The sequence below is a fragment of the Podarcis erhardii genome (genome assembly GCF_964252035.2).
Source record: "Podarcis erhardii genome assembly, chromosome: 18".
NCBI lineage: Eukaryota > Metazoa > Chordata > Lepidosauria > Squamata > Lacertidae > Podarcis > Podarcis erhardii.
Genome location: NC_138516.1, coordinates 10,751,084 through 10,770,658, shown reverse-complemented (window position 1 = coordinate 10,770,658; position 19,575 = coordinate 10,751,084). Strand labels below are relative to the sequence as shown.

The 19,575-nt window shown below is 49.6% G+C and overlaps 1 protein-coding gene across 2 annotated transcripts; it reads right to left on the bottom strand.

Annotated features, from left to right (window-relative positions):
- Positions 1 to 2,373: 2,373 nt before the first annotated feature.
- On the bottom strand, positions 2,374 to 18,836 carry PLPPR3 (phospholipid phosphatase related 3). Of its 2 annotated transcripts, none has more exons than XM_081846157.1 (8): positions 18,209 to 18,836; positions 13,975 to 14,114; positions 12,616 to 12,801; positions 10,857 to 10,986; positions 8,385 to 8,580; positions 7,528 to 7,585; positions 5,831 to 6,004; positions 2,374 to 5,133 (listed from the first exon to the last, which is right to left on the bottom strand). In XM_081846157.1, exons 2-8 carry the CDS (start codon positions 14,047 to 14,049, stop codon positions 3,841 to 3,843), a joined length of 2,112 nt encoding a protein of 703 aa, XP_081702283.1. In that variant the 5' UTR covers positions 14,050 to 14,114; positions 18,209 to 18,836; the 3' UTR covers positions 2,374 to 3,840. The 2 variants fall into 2 exon arrangements, with proteins under 2 accessions (XP_081702283.1, XP_081702284.1); XM_081846158.1 differs by lacking the exon at positions 18,209 to 18,836 and adding an exon at positions 16,862 to 17,225.
- Positions 18,837 to 19,575: the final 739 nt, after the last annotated feature.

Here is a 19,575-nt window from a genome sequence, read left to right as displayed (position 1 = left end):
CGGTGACAGAGCAAGGCTTCCCAAAATCTCTCGAAAGCAACGACCCGCCTGACGCCTGAATTGCGGGGGTTGTTCTTAAGGGGTGGGCTCCAAGTCTCCTGTTTCTGCCCCCCAGGACTGGTGGATGCATTGCAAATCATGGCTCCGGCGGGACCATGGAGGTTTGCAGCGGTGCATTTACCGTATTTTTCACTCTATAAGACGCACCAGACCACAAGACACGCCTAGTTTTTGGAGGAGGAAAACAAGAAAAAAAAATATTCTGAATCCCAGAAGCCAGAACAGCAAGAGGGATCATTGCGCAGCGAAAGCAGCAATCCCTCTTGCTGTTCTGGCTTCTGGGATAGCTGCGCAGCTTGCATTCGCTCCATAAGACGCACACACATTTCCCCTTACTTTTTAGGAGGGAAAAAGTGAGTATTATAGAGCAAAAAATACAGTAAATGGGCACATGCCAATTGTACACAAATTGCATCTTCTTGCTCCTTGAAAGTACCAGGGAGAGAGGAACCTTGTAAATGCCTTTAATGTCCACCTTGTGCCCATTTCTCCCCATGCTTCCCCTTTCAAAAAGGACCCCCCTTTCCTACCTAACCACTTCCCCATGCCATTTGTTGGGGGGCCCTATTAAAACAACAACAGCCCCCCTATCATCTTCCCATAAAGTTATACATTCCTTCCTCGCAGACATAAATGCTTCTATCCATGCCAACATTCCCCTTAAGATGGCGGACCCTGCACACAGCGCTCGGGTACCCAGCCGGCATTGCTATGGAAACAGAGGCCCAGAATTCCCGGAGGCCTTTTGGGGAGCCCTCCACAATGCTGGGTAGTCTTCCCCTCCACCTACCCCAAACTAAATATATATATATATATAGGATTCATCACAGACTACTGAAACCCATTGGAATGAATGGGCAGGACTAACAGGCCAATTCATTTCAATGATTGAGTCTCAGTATAGCTTAGTTGGGCATAGCTATTAGTTGCATCCCCTCCAACGCTTCTCCCCTGAAAATAGGGATGTCCTATTCCATCCCCTCCAACGTTTCTCCCCTGAAAATAGGGATGTCCTATTCCATCCCCTCCAACGCTTCTCCCCTGAAAATAGGGACGTCCTATTCCATCCCCTCCAACGTTTCTCCCCTGAAAATAGGGATGTCCTATTCCATCCCCTCCAAGGTTTCTCCCCTGAAAATAGGGACATCCTATTCCATCCCCTCCAACGTTTCTCCTGTGAAAATAGGGACGTCCTATTCCATCCCCTCCAACGTTTCTCCCCTGAAAATAGGGACGTCCTGTTCCATCCCCTCCAATGCTTCTCCCCTGAAAACAGGGCCGTCCTATTTCATCCCCTCCAACGTTTCTCCCCTGAAAATAGGGACGTCCTATTCCATCCCCTCCAACATTTCTCCTCTGAAAAGATAGACGTCCTATTCCACCCCCTCCAATGCTTCTCCCCTGAAAACAGGGCCGTCCTATTTCATCCCCTCCAACGTTTCTCCCCTGAAAATAGGGACGTCCTATTCCATCCCCTCCAACATTTCTCCTCTGAAAAGATAGACGTCCTATTCCACCCCCTCCAATGTTTCTCCCCTGAAATTAGGGACGTCCTATTCCACCCCCTCCAATGTTTCTACCCTGAAAATAGGGACGTCCTATTCCATCCCCTCCAACGTTTCTCCCCTGAAAATAGGGACGTCCTATTCCATCCCCTCCCAACATTTCTCCCCTGAAAATAGGGACGTCCTATTCCACCCCCTCCAATGTTTCTACCCTGAAAATAGGGACGTCCTATTCCATCCCCTCCAACGTTTCTCCCCTGAAAAGAGGGACGTCCTATTCCATCCCCTCCAACGTTTCTCCCCTGAAAAGAGGGACGTCCTATTCCATCCCCTCCAACGTTTCTCCAGTGTAAATAGGGACGTCCTATTCCATCCCCTCCAATGCTTCTCCCATGAAAAAAAGGGACGTCCTAAGGGAAAGCAGGGAATTCTGGGATCAGATCAGAAACTAAGACCTCTTCTGTATGTCCAGGACTTTCCCTGGAAAATAGGGACCCTTGCGGGGGTCTGCCCAGAAGCTTTCCTAACAACAAAGTCCAAAGAAAGGGCAGCCTTTCCCGCTAGGACCGATTAGGCGCTTGCTTAAAAATGGAATTCCGTCAAATTGGCGGAAACCATGGCTATTTCCTCTTTCAGGAAACTCGCTCGCCTGAGCAGGAAGAGGATAAATTTCAGATAATCGTTAAAGGGGTATTCAGTTTTCGGCAGCGAGAGCATTCCTGGTTTACTTAAACTTCCTAAACCGGCCTTGTTAACCTGACGCCCTTTTGGATGTCGCCGGACTCCGAATCCCATCACCTGGAACTGAGTTAAGGAAACATCTGGTTGTCTATAGCAGGCTTCGTCAAACTTGGCCCTCCAGATGTTTTGGCCTACAACTCCCATGATCCCTAGCTAGCACGACCAGTGGTCAGCGATGATGGGAATTGTAGTCCAAAACATCTGGAGGGCTGAGTTTGAGGAAACCTGGTCTATAGCAATACTGGATCTTACAGTAGTAACTTTTGACGTCTCGATAACGTTGCATCTTGAAATCGAGCCCCACTCCTCCCTCCCCATCCCGCCCCCCAAGTTAATAAACCCATCTCATGCGAAGAGGGGGTGCCACCCCCTCTACAACCCCAAAGGCCCCCCCATAAGGCTATACATTTTACATTCCCTCCCTACTTCAACCACTGAGCCATGCCACGCTATAAACCCTCATAATACGTTATTTCTCCCCATCACATTCTTCGGGGCACGACGGAATCTGTTCCAGAAGCCTCAGGACTAATAATGGCCGCCGTTTTTCTCCAGACAGGGCAACCGGGGTCTTCCGAACCCCACTAGTCCTGCCTTCGCTTTGTGCCAATTTGGGGAGGGCAGAATCCAGCACTCCAAGAATGCCCCCTTCGCCTGCCCCAAACAAAACGTATCGGCCTGATAACTTCTGGTGCTCGCTGGGGGGCCTCCCAACAGCCAGAGCCCCCAAGGACAGGGGAGTCTATCTCCAGAGACTAAATGCTTCGGGTAAACCACGTTTGTCGCCTCCTAGTATAATCTGGAGAAACCCAGCCAGATGGGCGGGGTACAAATAATAAATTATTATTATAATTATCTCCTTGGCTGCTGCAGGGAATAACGGACACAACGGACTCTTCTGTTCCCCCTAGCCAGACATCCTATCTTTTTCCAATACTTTTATCCTCCTCCTCTTCTGTCTCCTTTGGGCACACCAGGTATTTACAGATTCCCGCCCCGCTTGCATTGGAGACAAAGAAAACGTCTCCGAATTATCACTCGCTGGGAGGCTTTGTCTTGCAAGCTAAATTACCCACCCACTTGACTTTCCAAATACGACACACCCTCCCAAAAACGCGCTGGCTCCAGGGCGATGGGAGATCGTACCAAGGGGTAAAGTCCTGTGTCCCTGCTGTAATGTTTAAACCACCCATGCCAGGCTCCCTGCTCTGGCCCGCTTTACAATCAGTAGTTACGAATAAATTACACTTGTCCTGCAAATCAACAGCACCGGTAATTTGTCGGGTATTTAAAAAAACAATCCCTTCAGCGGTCCCTCAATGTCCCTGCGATGATCCAGAAGAGGGGAGGGCGATTCCTTAGCTAAAAAACAGCAGGAAATCCCAAAAATCTGGTCCACAGAGCTTCCCCCAAGTAGACACCGGATCCCCGCTGTTCGACGCTCGGTAAACGGAGATCTTTGCCATGGAGACAGCGAGCGAAATCAATTTTATTTTTGGAAACGGGAGGAATCGTTCCCATCCCATTTCGGCACCTAGTCTTTGAACCGCCGGTTGGCCTGCATCTTCTTGTAGAAGTTTTCTGTCTCCTCCGCCTGGCCGTCCTTCTCGCCGACTGTCAGGCTCGTCGGCTTGCGGCGCAGCGTCGACTCGCGGCTGGGCCCCCCGAGCATGTTTTCCGCCGGGCTGGTCTCTCCGCCCCCCACTCCCGCCGCTACGTTGATGGTGGCCACACTGCCGTACCGCGGCTCATCTTGCTCGATGTCACTGACTGACGACCCCGGGGAGACGCCGGCACTCTTGGCCGGCCGGAAGCCGCGGAAATCCTTGGCCATGTCATTCAACTCGTAAGTGTCCGTCCCGTCCGGCACTTTCTGGGTGGCTTTCCATTCCCATGGCCCATTCCCGGACGACAAGTGCACGACCGGATGGTGCGGGGCATGCGCGTCGATGGTGACGACGCTGGAGCTGTCCCGTTCCGACGGCGACCGGTACTGCGAGGAATCGGAGCTGGTGGACGACGAGGATGTCTCCGAATGTTTGGGTGTCACCGAAACCATCCCTGGCTGCTTGGACATGGCGATGACCTGCATGAGGCGTGGCGGGTTGGCCACTCTCTGGGACGCCGACCCTTTCTCGGCCATCATCATCCATTTCGCCCGCACGGCAGAGCTGCTCTTGGGTGAAATGTTGGCCCCGGCGTTCGCCTGGCTCTCCTCGGGGATGTGGACCAGTTGGGTCGCTCCGGGTCTCGGCTGGATGAGGACCCTGGGACCCATGGCGGCGCGCTCGGCCGTCCGGGCCTGGACGGTGGGGTACAGCGACGGCGGGATATGTTCGTCGTCCTCTCCGACCAAGCAATCGGAGCCGACCCTCCGGGCCACTTCCTCGGCCAAGGTCATCCCCCGGCCTTCGACGGACTTTTGCTTCCATTCGGTGATCAGCTGCTTGGACCGCGAGGCGTCCACGGGGACGTGGATGGTCATGTGGCGCCGGGCGGGGTCGTCCATCGAGGGCGTGTTGACCCTGGGCAGTGTGTTGCTGAAGGTGACCATGTTCTCCTTGCCCATGGGGCTGCGAGGGGCCAGGAGGTCTACGTCAACACTGGCCCGTTTCAGACTGCCCAGGGAGTTCTTCTCGCGCTGGACCTGTCGGTTGATGCCCTCCAGCCGCGTCTGCGGGTTTAGCTCGTCGGTGCTGACCGACTTGTTCTGGTGGTAGACCGAGTCGTGGCCCCGCTGGGTCAGGGCCCGCAAAGCGTCCTTGGCGGGGGGGTTGGACGGGGCCTTCTCAGCCGGAGCGCGGAAGTTGCCCACGGCGTGGTAGGCCTGTTTGGGGGCAGGAGACGACAGATGTTAAAGACTGGATTTATATCTAAGCTACGGCTTAGGGCCCCGCTCTCTTGGGGGCCCCAAAGAAAATTAAATGGGGAAAAAACTGGATGTACATTTCCAAAATATAAGGTTAAAAAAAAACCTCATCCCTCCTCATCCTTCTTTCCTTTTGTGTTGTCTGTGTGGCCTCTGCTATTTTCTCCTACTGATAGGGAAGCCACTTAAGGACTCTAAAGGGCATGGGTAGGCAACCTAAGGCCCAGGGGCCGGATCCAGCCCAATCGCCTTCTCAATCCGGCCAGCGGACGGTCTGGGAATCAGTATGTTTTTACATGAGTAGAACGTGTGCTTTTATTTAAAACGCATCTCTGGGTTATTTGTGGGGCATAGGAATCTGTTCATTATTATTATTATTATTCAAAATATAGTCCTTCCCCCCACAAGGTCTGAGGGACGGTGGACCGGCCCCCTGCTGAAAAACTTTCCTGACCCCTGTTATAGAACTTGCCAGTGCAAATTAGGAAGGATATTACTAAACAATATATCCTCTCCTGCCTCCCTGAACATTCTCACGTGTTTGCCCACCCGGGCCCCGACTCGCCATGGACCTCTTGAGCTTCAGCGAGGTGGCCCCAAACCCATGTCCCCCCCCCCAAAGTCCGGGAAAGGGGTCTTAGGAGAAGAGACTTGCCAGATAGGCTGCGATGCCGGACCCAATCAGGAAACCCACGTAGACGTCGATGGGGTGGCTGCGGTACTGTGTGATCTGCGTCAGGCCGCAGATTCCGGCTGCGATGGCAAAGGCGAAGACCAGGATGGGCTTGAGGAGTTTGGTGCTGTCGGAGATGATGGAGTTGAAGTACATCTGCAAAGATTGACGGAGGGGGTCGTGAAGGCACTCTTTGAAACATAATAAAACATCACATTAAAAAAAAAAAACTTCTGATGCCTTCTAAAAGTCAGGTAGGTGACTCGGAAACTGCAATTAATCCAGAATGCGGCAGCTAAACTGGGGACTGGGAGCGGCTGCCGAGACCACTTAACACCAGTCCTGAGAGACCTACATTGGCTCCCAGGACGTTTCCAAGCACAATTCAAAGTGTTGGTGCTGACTTTGAAAGCCCTAAATGGCCCAGTATCCCTGAAGGAGCGTCTCCACCCCCATCGTTCAGCCCAGACACTGAGGTCCAGCTCTGAGGGCCTTCTGGCGGTTCCCTTGCTGCGAGAAGTGAGGTTACAGGGAACCAGGCAGAGGGCCTTCTCGGTGGTGGCATCCACCCTGTGGAACACCCTCCATTCAGATGTGAAGGAAATAAGCAGCTATCCTATCTTTAAAAGACATCTGAAGGCAGCCCTGTTCAGGGAAGTTTTTAATATTTAATGCTGTGCTGTTTTTAACATTTGATTGGGAGCCGCCCAGAGTGGCTGGGGAAACTCATCCAGGTAGGTGGGGTATAAATAATAAATTATTATTATTATAGGTAGTTATTTATCTCCTTGAGGGTGTTCCACAGGGCGGGTGCCACCACCGAGAAGGCCCTGTGCCTGGTTCCCTGTAACTTAAGTTCTCCCAGAAGATCCTCAGAGCTGGACCCCGGCGTCCGGGATGGACAATGGGGGGTGGAGATGCTATGGACTCATTGGGGGCATGGCTATGGGCTCCCGTTGCGGGAACACGGCTAAGGGGGCCACCACAATTAAGGTCCTGCCCTTCAACATTTGCCGCCGTGCCTTGTAAAACAGGGCAGGGAGTTGGAAAAATGACAAAGTATACATGCTAAACTTTTGAAAACATAATTTTAGGATGGAAACCCCGACAAAAGAACAGTGACAAGGGAAATGGATGAACTACGCAGAACTGGCTAAACTGACATACAAACTGCGAGACAAGGACAACTGTGACTTTAAAGAAGAATGGAAACTTTTCACAAATTACTTAGAAAGACAACAAAATGAATGGGCAGGTTTTAAATAAGCATGCACAGATTTATTGACTGATGACACGGTAGACAGATAATGTAAGGATGTGTATAATTTTATAACATGCAGAGAATAATATGTACTGAGAAATCGGAGAGAGTTGCTGAGGGAAATCTCTGGGGGAGGGTTTGGAGGGTGGGAAAAAGGGGGGAAATAATGAATATGATATGTTATGCTGAAATTGCTAATAAAAACATTTTAAAAAACAAGAACGTAATTTTAAAGATTGCAAAATTCGCCACCCTTGCTGCAAAGGCTTGAAACCGAAGTTTCAATTGGGGTGGGGGCCTTGTTGCAGCCCAATACTCAACCCCCCCCCCAGCCTGGATCACAGAGATAATTCCTAGGAATCAGCAGCCGATTCTGATCCTCCAGCCAGCGGATCACGGACGGGGACCGGGAACTCACCGACACGTAGACGGCGGCGAAAGCGGAGAGTGTGGCATGTTGGGAAGGGAAGGTTTTCCTGGGGAAAGGAAAGGGAAAGAACGGAAACGTCACACAGGAGCAATTGCTACAGGCTGGGGTGCAGAGTGGGGGCGATTTGGGAGCCCCCGCTTAGCTCCAGCGGGCGGCGGTCACCACTGAATTTTCTTTTTAAAATACTTTTTATTGTCATTTTCAAAAAACCCCAAAATAAAACAATATTTACATTCATTCTTAATGTCATCGTATTTACATTGCGCTAAATCGCGCTTTGACTTCCTTCCCTCCCTGTTGCGGTTTTCATAATGCACATCTCCTCTTACAGTTTCTTCTGCTTTTGTGCACACTTCACAGGAATTATCCTAATCCTGCCGTAGTTCTTAAACTTCTACAGTTCAATGCTATATATGTCATAAATTTACTCCATTCTTCTGTGACCTTTGACCCTTTTTGGTGTCGAATTTTATTTGTCATTATTGCTAATTCAGCATATTCAAAAAGTTTTACCTGCCATTCTATAACTGTTGGAATCTCTGATAAATTCCATTTTTGTGCTACAAGGACCCTTGCTGCCACCATTGCATATTTTTTTATTTCATTCCCTATTATCCCTAATAGGAATGCCTCCAGGGGTTTTTGGAAGGTGTATCTAAAAAGTTTCTTTAATTCATCATATATCAGGTTCCAAAATCTCTTCATTTTCTCACATAGCCACCACATATGATAATGGACCCCATCTTTATTTTTACATTTCCAACAAACTTTGTTTCCCCTTTTGTACATTTTCACCAATATTACCCCGGTCACCACCGAATTTTGGAACCGCGTCCCAGCCTCACCTGGCCGAGAGGATGGCGTGCTGGTCTTGCCCCGAACATATGTCCTGCGTGATGTAAGGATTGGCGTCGCAGGAGATGCCCAGAAGGGTATAGTTGGGCTTGCAGACAGTCAGGAAGAACGGGGCATGGTACCCCGTGGCCAGCTGGATGACGTCTGTCACGAGGGCCGTGGCACAGAGACCGAAAACGTGGACACCTGCCGGGACATAAAAGATTTGTTTCTCGCAGGGATGGAGCCCAGGGGCGCAAGCCCGGGCATGGGGTCCTTATCCAGCTCTCCAAACCCATTTCTGGTGCCAAGCCAGGACCGCAGACAGGGCCGGATTGAGGTTTGATGCGGCCCTCAGCTCCTGAAGGGAACGGGGCCCTTTCTATGTCCAGCTGTCCTTTGTCTGCAACAAATTGTCACTTTTTGTGTGTGTTGAATATATGTTACATAGTCATTTATGGACTTCACAGGTATCTCAAGATGTGTTTTATCAAAGTCATCGTGGGACTGAAACGCCGTTAAGAAGAAGTATATTAATGGGTAAAGGGGTAAAGGGACCCCTGACCATTAGGTCCTGTCGTGGCTGACTCGGGTTGCGGCACTCATCTCGCTTTATTGGCCGAGGGAGCCGGCGTACAGCTTCCAGGTCATGTGGCCAGCAGGACTAAGCCGCTTCTGGCGAACCAGAGCAGCGCACGGAAACACCATTTACCTTCCTGCCGGAGCGGGACCTATTTATCTACTTGCACTTTGATGTGCTTTCGAACTGCTAGGTTGGCAGGAGCAGGGACTGAGGAACGGGAGCTCACCCCGTCATTGCGGGGATTCGAACCGCCGACCTTCTGATCAGCAAGTCCTAGGCTCTGTGGTTTAACCCACAGTGCCACCCACGTCCCTAGTATATTAATAGTGAAGTGCAATTAAGAAGAAGTATATGGATAGTGAAATGATTATGACGCTCCAACTCAAAATGGTTTTTGATGCATAACGAACTGAATAATGCAAACAGATTTCTAAAGTTCCTTTAGGAACACAGTTTACAAAGACTCATCATCTGGTCTCTAGAAACTTGCCATAACACGAAATAGGTGCAGACGTATGATGCAAACTGCTAAGAATGATAAATAGCAGAATGTAGGTACCCTATATATAGAAAGAAGCAAACCTGTGATATTTTAGGGAGCAGGCTAGCAGGCAGGGCCCATGACTTACATCCTAGGAGCCCACACAACACAAAACACTGTTGCTGCATGTAGGTTTTATTCTATTTGTTTTTCATTTTATATTTTGGAAATGTACATCCAGGTGTTTTTTCCCTTTAAATTTTTGGGGGGACCCCAAGAGGGTGAGGCCCTAAGTGAGAGCTTGTTTAGCTTAGACGTGAATCAGCTCAATATGGTGGATGTAATTGAAATTCCTGTTTTGAAATGGACAATAGACCATGAGAGGAGGAAGGAGATAAATGGACTGGAAATTAGAGTGGATTTGGGCTGGAAGAATCTTGGACAAAGCGGACCGTGCTTAATTCAGAAGCAAAGGGAGAACATCTAATGAATGCAAACTATTAGGTTCTTGTGCACGCAGAAGAAAGGGAAGGGGGTTTATTTTAGGAATAATAATTATCGACCAATTGCGGTTTCACGAGCAACCACAGCCTTCGGAAGTGTTAAAATACAGCACATGCAGGAATTGGCAAACGGGTAGCAGATGGGTAAGGATAATAGGTTAAAAATAACAAACAAAAATCCCTGCTAAGGATAAGGAATGAAAACCGAATTAGAAATAACTGCGGCAGCAAGAGGCACAAAAAGAGGAAATTTTGGACTGAGTGTGGGAATGTTGAAAAACTGTATTGAATTAGTTTTGGTTTGTGGTTGATTCGTTAAGATTTGGAAAATCAATAAAAATGATTTGGCAAAGCGGGGGGGGGGGGGGAGGGAGGAGATGCTTTGCCACTGAGCTACGGAGTTTTCTGCTTTTGGGGCTAAGAATTTTGTGCGTTTCTTTTTTGCAAGGCTGAATGAGAAGGGAGAGCCGGACAGTCTCTGCCCTGTGTATGCCCTGAAAAGTGGGGGGTTTGGGGGGGGCTCAGAGGATGGGGAGAGGGACGTGGGTGGCGCTGTGGGTTAAACCACAGAGCCTAGGGCTTGCCGAACAGAAGGTTGGCGGTTCTAATCCCCGCAATGACGGGGTGAGCTCCCGTTGCTTGGTCCCTGCTCCTGCCAACCTAGCAGTTCGAAAGCACCTCAAAGTGCAAGTAGATAAATAGGTACCGCTCTGGCGGGAAGGTAAACGGCGTTTCCATGCGCTGCTCTGGTTCGCCAGAAGCGGCTTAGTCCTGCTGGCCACATGACCCGGAAGCTGTACGCCGGCTCCCTCGGCCAAGAAAGCGAGATGAGCGCCACAACCCCAGAGTTGGCCACGACTGGACCTAATAGTCAGGGGTCCCTTTACCTTTTACCAGAGGATGAGGATGAACTTACCCACGAACCGGACCGTCCTGCGGAGGAAGGAGTTGAAATTGCAGCCGCCGGCGTTGATGCTGCCCTCGGAGCTGGCACGGCCTTTGACATTGGACTGCAGGCAGTAGATGATGCCTTCGCCAACCATGATCTGAGAGGGAGGGAGGGAAGAGGGGCGGGGTCAGAGCAAGCCCCTCCCCTCCCGGCGACTTCTCCGCCAAGGTGGGCGGGGCTTGTTGACAAGGGGTGGGAGGGGATGGAAGAGGACGTCCCTATTTTCATTGGGGAAAACGTTGGAGGGGATGGAATAGGACGTCCCTATTTTCAGGGGAGAAACGTTGGAGGGGATGGAATAGGACGTCCCTATTTTCAGGGGAGAAACGTTGAAGGGGATGGAATAGTACGTCCCTATTTTCAGAGTAGAAACGTTGGAGGGGATGGAATAGGACGTCCCTATTTTCAGGGGAGAAACGTTGGAGGGGATGGAATAGTACGTCCCTATTTTCAGAGTAGAAACGTTGGAGGGGATGGAATAGGACGTCCCTATTTTCATGGGAGAAACGTTGCAGTGGGGTTGGAATAGGACGTCCCTATTTTCAGGGGAGCAACGTTGAAGGGGATGGAATAGGACGTCCCTATTTTCAGAGTAGAAACGTTGGAGGGGATGGAATAGGACGTCCCTGTTTTCAGGGGAGAAACGTTGGAGGGGATGGAATAGGACGTCCCTATTTTCAGGGGAGAAACGTTGGAGGGGATGGAATAGGACGTCCCTATTTTCATGGGAGAAACGTTGGAGGGGATGGAATAGGACGTCCCTATTTTCAGGGGAGAAACGTTGGAGGGGATGGAATAGGACGTCCCTGTTTTCAGGGGAGAAACATTGGAGGGGATGGAATAGGACGTCCCTATTTTCATGGGAGAAACGTTGGAGGGGATAGAATAGGACGTCCCTATTTTCAGGGGAGAAACGTTGGAGGGGATGGAATAGGACGTCCCTATTTTCAGGGGAGAAACGTTGGAGGGGATGGAATAGGACGTCCCTATTTTCATGGGAGAAACGTTGGAGGGGATGGAATAGGACGTCCCTATTTTCAGGGGAGCAACGTTGAAGGGGATGGAATAGGACGTCCCTATTTTCAGGGGAGAAACGTTGGAGGGGATATAATAGGACGCCCCTATTTTCAGGGGAGAAACGTTGGAGGGGATGGAGGTATCCAACCCCCGAGTCATATGAAGGCAGGCCTGTATATTATTTTGTTTTTGTTTTTGTTTAATGTTTCATTATGTTTTTATATATGTTGGAAGACGCCCAGAGTGGCTGGTGTCAGATGGGCAGGGAATAATAATAATAATAATAATAATAATAATAATAATAAGCTTTTGTGTGCATGCACACGAAAGCTCATACCAAGAACAAACTTAGTTAGTCTCCAAGGTGCTACTGGAAGGAATTTTTTTATTTTGTTTCGACTACGGCAGAGCAACAGGGCTGCCTACCTGTATCTAGAATAATAATAAGGTAAAAGGTAAAGGTAAAGGACCCTGGGACAGCGAAGTCTAGTCAAAGGCAACAACAACAACAACAACAACAACAACAACAACAACAACAATAATGTCCCTATTTTCATCCGAGAAACGCTGGTGCGTATGGGAAAGCAGGAATCTTTTGCCCAGTGTGGGACCCCCATACCCACGACCCGCAGATTAAGAGCGTCCTCCTCTACCGACTGTAGCTATAATAAAAACCCAAGAGGGAAGGAGGGGCCGGAACGCTACTTACGGAGGCCGCGGGGGCCGCGAAAGCCAAGCTGAGCAGCATAAGCAATGGGATCATCTCTTCGTTGGTCTCCACGTAGGGCATGGAAAGGGCCCGGTCGTAGCACTGGAAGCCCACCTTGGCCGGCTTGAAGAGGTCCGTCAGCTCCAAGAAGTAGAGCGTCACAATCGAGGAAGCCACAATGGGTAGCTGGGAGACAAAAGGGAGAGAGGGGGGAGAAGCAGGCGCTATCTTTTGGGTAGTGGTAAAGGGACCCCTGACCCATTAGGTCCAGTCGTGACCGACTCTGGGGTTGCGGCGCTCATCTCGCTTTACTGGCCGAGGGAGCCGGCGTACAGCTTCCAGGTCATGTGGCCAGCAGGACTAAGCCGCTTCTGGCAAACCAGAGCAGCGCATGGAAACGCCGTTTACCTTCCCGCCAGAGCAGTTACTATTGATCTACTTGCACTTTGACGTGCTTTCGAACTGCTAGGTTGGCAGGAGCAGGGACCGAGGAACGGGAGCTCACCCCGTCATTGCGGGGATTCGAACTGCTGACCTTCTGGTTGGCAAATCCTAGGGTTTAACGTCTGGGGTTGGATGTCCGGCTTCCGAAAAACATCCAAAAACCACAACACTCACTTCTGGGCTTTCAGCATTTGGGAACCAAGGTCCCACTGTAAACCTGATGGAATAATTTCGATGGCACCAAATACAGCGGTACCTTGGTTCTCAAACTTCATCCATTCCGGAAGTCTGTTTGACTTCTGAAATGTTCAGAAACCAAGGCCTGGCTTCTGATTGGCACAGGCACACTGGAAACAATAGCCAACAGTTGTGTCGGACGCTTGGCTTCTGAAAACATTTGAAAATCGGAACACCCACTTCTGGGTTTTTGGTGTTTGGGAACCAAAGTGTCACTGTATATATCATTCCCCAGAATGCTTTGGTTATCTTGCACATCCACCAAATAAAGTTCTCCTACCCAAATGATATAGGGACGAGGGTGGCACTGTGGGTTAAACCACAGAGCCTAGGACTTGCCGATCAGAAGGTAGGCAGTTCGAATCCCTGCAATGACGGGGTGAGCTCCCGTTGCTCGGTCCCTGCTCCTGCCAACCTAGCAGTTTGAAAGCACGTCAAAGTGCAAGGAGATAAATAGGTACCGCTCCGGCGGGAAGGTAAACGGTGTTTCCGTGCGCTGATCTGGTTCGCCAGAAGCGGCTTAGTCCTGCTGGCCACATGACCTGGAAGCTGTACGCCGGCTCCCTTGGCCAGTAAAGCGAGATGAGCGCCGCAACCCCAGAGTCGGCCACGACTGGACCTAATGGTCAGGGGTCCCTTTACCTTTACCTGTATAGATGATGGAAAAGTTCTGCTTACCTCGACAAAGTAGAAGCAGGGAAGAAGAGTCATGCTGTCTTTCGGAGCCTTGGCCTTCTCCTTTGCCGAGATCATGGTGTCAGCGGTGGGATTCAGAGGAATCTGGTGGGTCGGGGTCTCAGCCTAGGTCCTGCTCATCGCTGCCGTGGGACATCACAGAGCCAAAACAAGCAGGAGTTAAAATCACAGAATTGTAGAGCTGGAAGGGAACCCTAGTGGTCATTTAGCCCAACCCCCTTTGCCCGGCGAGGGACTCAAACCCACAACGATGAGCTTAAAAGTTTCATGCTGACCTATACCGGTCGGATCCAATTGAGCCCTACTCAGAGGAGACCTGCTGAAACCAACAAGACCATTAATGATAAGAAGAAGAAGAAGAAGAAGAAGAAGAAGAAGAAGAAGAAGAAGAAGAAGAATATTTATACTCCGCCCATCCGGCTGGGTTTCCCCAGCCACTCTGGGCGGCTTCCAACAGACTATTAAACATTAAAAGCTTCCCTAAAGAGGGCTGCCTTCAGATGTTTTCTAAAAGTAAGGTAGTTGTTTATTTCCTTGACATCTGACGGGAGGGCCCTCTGCCTGCTTCCTTGTAACCTCACTTCTCGCAGGGAGGGAACCACCAGAAGGCCCTCGGGAGAGGGACCCAGGTGTCCGGGGTGGAGATGCTCCTTCAGGTCTACTGGGCCGTTTAGGGCTTTCAAGGTCAGCACCAACACTTTGAATTGTGCTCAGAAACGTACTGGGAGTCAATGGAGTTCTTTCAAGACCAATGCTATATGGTCTCCACTCCCAGTCCGCAGTCTGGCTGCTGCATTCTGGATTAGTTGTAGTTTCCGGGTCACCTTCAAAGGTAGCCCCACAGAGAGCACATTGCAGTAGTCCAAGAGGGAGATAACCACAATGATAATAATTTAGGATAGAGAGAGGTGTGCGTCAAAATTATTGCTGTCTGAAGGGAGGGCGCCACCACCGAGAAGGCCCTATGCCCTGCAGGGAGGGAACCACCAGAAGGCCCTCGGGAGAGGGACCCCGGTGTCCGGGGTGGAGACGCTCCTTCAGGGATACTGGGCCATTTTTGGCATTCAAGGTCAGCACCAACCCTTTGAATTGTGCCCGGAAACGTCCTGCGAACCAATGCAGATCTCTCAGGACCGTTAGCCATCGATTCCGATGGGTCTACTCTGAACTTGACTAGTGATGGATCCAACCAGTTAAAATCCACAGGCATGGGCAGACCGTAGGCATATTGATTTTGACAGGTCTACTCTGAGCGGAACTGACATTGGATCGGACCTTATTTAGATGCACGTCCATCTCCCCCCCCCCCCGGTCCTATAGATCCGCTGTCTGTCAAAATGACCCATTTAACGCCCAAATCGATACCCGGAGTCCCAGCGGTCATAGCAGAGATCACAGACCCTTAGGAAAAAGCGTGGGGGCTTATTGCAATCCTATTTTTTTGGGGGGGGGTTGTTGGCTATGCAGTGTGCTACCAAGGGAAACTATCGCTTTCAGTACATATGGACATCCAAAAATTTGGCACCAGATTTAACAGACTACAAGATAACAGTATATATTTGGTGCCCCAGTGCCAGGTGTAAATGCAAACTCACCCCTTTTATCTCCCTTATTAATACTTTACGTTGCCTTTTTTTAGCGTTTTAATACCATTATTTTATATCTCTCACAGTCTTAAAAATACATTCTTTTTTATTTAATAGGGTACTTAATATATTATAATTTCCCATCTATCTCCATTAGTAGGTCCCTACATGTAAGCCGCATTGTGTCCCTATTTAATTTTTTGATTGCCATTACCTCTGCTGGAGACAACCACCATGGAGTCTTTTGTTCCAATAGGTCTTTATATTATTCCCACACTTTAGAAAGTGATCTCCTAATTATATGATTGCAAAATCCTTTATGTACTTTCCCTTTCTCGTGCCATAAATACGCATGCCATCCGAATCGATTATCATGCCCTTCCAGATCTAACATATCTGTATTTTCTTATTTAATCCACTCCCGCACCCAAGTAAGGCAAGAGGCTTCATAATACAGTTTAAAAAATGGAAAGGAGAAAACCTCATTTTCTTTCTCTCTCTCTCTCTCTCTCTCTCTGAAACATCTCTTGCCTCTGTCTCAAAGCCACAGCAGATAGCGTTCGAAATTAGCCAGGCGTATTTCGCACTTGGCTTTTGGCCGTTTGCCACCGAGTGAAGATTCTCGGGCGCCAGGATGACACTTGACGCCTCTGCCATCTGGGGATCCTTGAACCTGGACTGTTTTCACACACTTAAGATCCCACCCTGTAGAATTCCATCTGTTATATTTTACTTGCACAATCGGAATGAATTTCAGGAACCGAAATTCTACTTCTGTGCAGCCTGAGCAGGAGGAACGAACGGCGTTTTAGCGATTTTTTGCTGATTGCCTTCGCTTCCCCCCCTGCCCCACATTGGGAAGAATATTCCCGTGTTATGAACGGTCCGTGTCGGTGTTAAGAAAAAGAGGTCGAATAGGCCAGAATATATGTGCACTGTCTCCCGAAGACCAGGATGGATTGGAGCAAAACGGGGGGAAATAATATTTGATGGATGTGAGAGCGGAAAACCGATTTGAACGGTCATAGCGAAAGATGGAGAGATGTGTGAAATGTAAAACGAACCATGGAAAGAGAAGAATGGAAGTCATTGGGTATTTTAAAGTTTGTAAAATGTTGATTTGGAATTGTAAAATTGTAAATTTAATAAAAGATATCTTTTTTAAAAAACAAAACAAAACAAGAAAAACAAGCTTTAAACGTGAATTACAGGGTTTTTGTTGTTGTTAAAAAAATGATTAAGCCCATGTTGTCCATTGGAATGAATGAATTTAAATAACTCACCCAGCAGTTATTTCACAGCTCCTGGGATTTTCCCAGAGCAAGGCATCCTCTGTTATGAAAACCATTCCCCTCCCCAGATCCCAAACAAAACTGTTTTCTGGATTTACTTAGGGAGGCGTGTGCACTCTGCACATGCTCTGAGCCGCTGCGTTCTTCATTATTTGTTTCGTGCCTCTCCAGCTCAGATCCAAACCTGAGGTTTAGCTGCATTTGTGCCAAGCCTCTAGCCCTTGTTGAGTCTCTGTTGGCTACTTCTGTAACATGGGATAACAGGAAAGGAGGAATATCAGTATCAACCCATTTTACAGAGGTGGCCAACCGAGGCTCAGAAACCGCCAGCTTCTGACTCCAGGGCTCTTGTTGTGGAGACAAAGAAATGTATTATTATTTTTTAAGTCAACCCGGTAAGGGAAGTGTTTCAGGGTCTGTTTCCATCCAGCAATCCCAGTTTGAGAAATCCTACAAGGTCACAGCACCCCCTTGTACCAGCCCCTGGTACTCGCAGATAGACTTCATATCCACATGGAGGTTTCATTTGGCGGCCGACACCAATAACCAGCGTCTAAACTGCCCACTCCCTTTTGAAAAAAGGCGTAGAGCTCTCTGGTCAGCGACTGAAATAAACCGATTCGTTCCGAAGGTGGGCAAGGAACCACCAACACCAGCATCTTGTGGCGGTGAGTTCCGAAGGAACCCACAACCCAAAGTTTGTGTGTGTGTGTTTGTGTGTGTGTGTGTGTGTGTGTGTCCCCGAGCTAATGGATGCTTTCGGAAGTTACAAGTGGCCAAACAGCTTCATCCATCCTTTTTAAAATAAAAAATCCCTTTTCCATTTCAAGGACTGAGAGGCTATAAGCGATCGATCGATCAATAAAAATACTCATCGCAGCATAAAACGGGGGGGGGGGGTCTTGTTGGGTCTCAGACCATTCCCACCCCAAAACCCAAAGTGATGTGTGACTGGGAATAATCGCCCTAATAATAATGGACTGTTCTGCGATTAATTTTCTCCTTTATTTTTGGGGGGTTGGATATTTTGCGGCTATTGTTCGGGGATGGGTTCTAATAGGACAATGCAAATGTCAGAGAGTGAGCTGGGGAGCGGGGGGGGGGGAGAGAGATAGCCCCCTGCTTGCTTTTTTTGGGGGGGGGGTCTCATTGCAGTCAGCGTGACACAGAGTCCAAACCATCCCTTTGTCTGGAGACGCAAAATGGGGTGGGTGTAGAGACGCCTGGATTTGCGTGCGAGCGAGATAGAGAGAGAGAGGGATGATGGAAGCAGAAGAAAAGAAAGAAAACGAGGGGAGGGGAGGAAAAACAGTTTTTAAAAAATAAAATCAAACTTACCTGCCCGGCATCTGCGAGGCACCCCCCGATTTGCAGCTGGAAACGGGGCGGGGGCGCGCGCGCATCTAGGGAGGAGGCAAGCCTCTCCAAAATAATATAAAAATCTTATCTCGCCCCTTTTTGCCGCTCCGGGATGCAAAAGGACATTCCCATCGCCTCCTCTTGCTGGGATTAGTGGCGAAGGGGGTGCATGCTTTTTTTTTTTTTTTTTTAAAGGGGGGGGGGTCTCCTTCCAGCTTTAGATTCCGCCCACCACCACCGGGGGGTTTTGGAGAAGAGCGAAAAAAATAATCAATTCTCCTTTATTCTTGGCTAAAAAAGGTTCTGAAATTGGAGAGGGTTTTTCAAAATCCGGGTGGGGGGAGCGTGTGGGTTGGCACTGGAAGAATGACCACCTGCACCCCACCAAGGAGAGAGGGGGGGCTCAGGAACTGGGTGGGGGGGTTCAGACCGCCTCTCTTTCCCTGCGCTCTGCGCTAGCCCAAAATGGATAGCATGGTTTTCTCTCTTTCTTTCCCTCTTTCTCTCTCTAGCCTCAGCTCCTGCAAGCCTGAGCACAAAGGGGCGAAAAAGAGGGGGGGGCCCCCGCTGGTTTGATTTGTGGGTGGGGGGGAGAGGCGGGGGAGGCGGTGGGTGGCGGCTCCTCCGCGCGCGCGTCTCTATCTAACCTCCGGTTTCCATAGAGAGCGCGGTGATGCCCGGGTGTTTGGGCGCAAAGAGCGCATCTCCAAATGCCAAAATTTGGGGTTGCGCGTTGTTTTGAGAGCGGGGAGGGTATGCTGGGGGGGTTATGGGGAGGGGAGAGATGGGCTCGTGAGCCACACCCTCCTCCACCGACTGCGCAGGGAGGGGGGGTCTCTCTGCACAGACTCAGCAACAGAAAATGCCCACCCTCCAGGTCCCCCATCCGATTCTTTCTCGGTGAAAAAAACAGGTCCGGGAGCTTCAAACCCTCCCCCCCAGGCAGTTTTTTCCCCGCCTTCTCTTTTAGTTTCCCTTAGAACAGGGCCAAATTTATTATTATTATTATTATTATTATTAGGGAGGAAACGGTTCCCCAGTCCTCGGGGAGGAAAGGGTGGGGTTAGCCCCTGAGCATAAGCAGAGTGCATCCCACCTACTTTAAAAAAAAAACCACACCCAGGCAATTATCAATTTGATAACCCTTGGGGAGTTAGGCGGGTAGTCCCTGAGTGTAAACAGAGTGCGTCCCATCCACTTAAAAACAAAAAAATATTCAGGCAGTTATCAGTTTGGTAACCCTTGAGGAGAAAGGTGGGTAGTCCCTGAGCATAAGCAGAGTGCATCTCAGCCACTTTCCAAAAAAACCCAGGCAATTGTCAATTTGATAACCCTTGGAAAGGAGG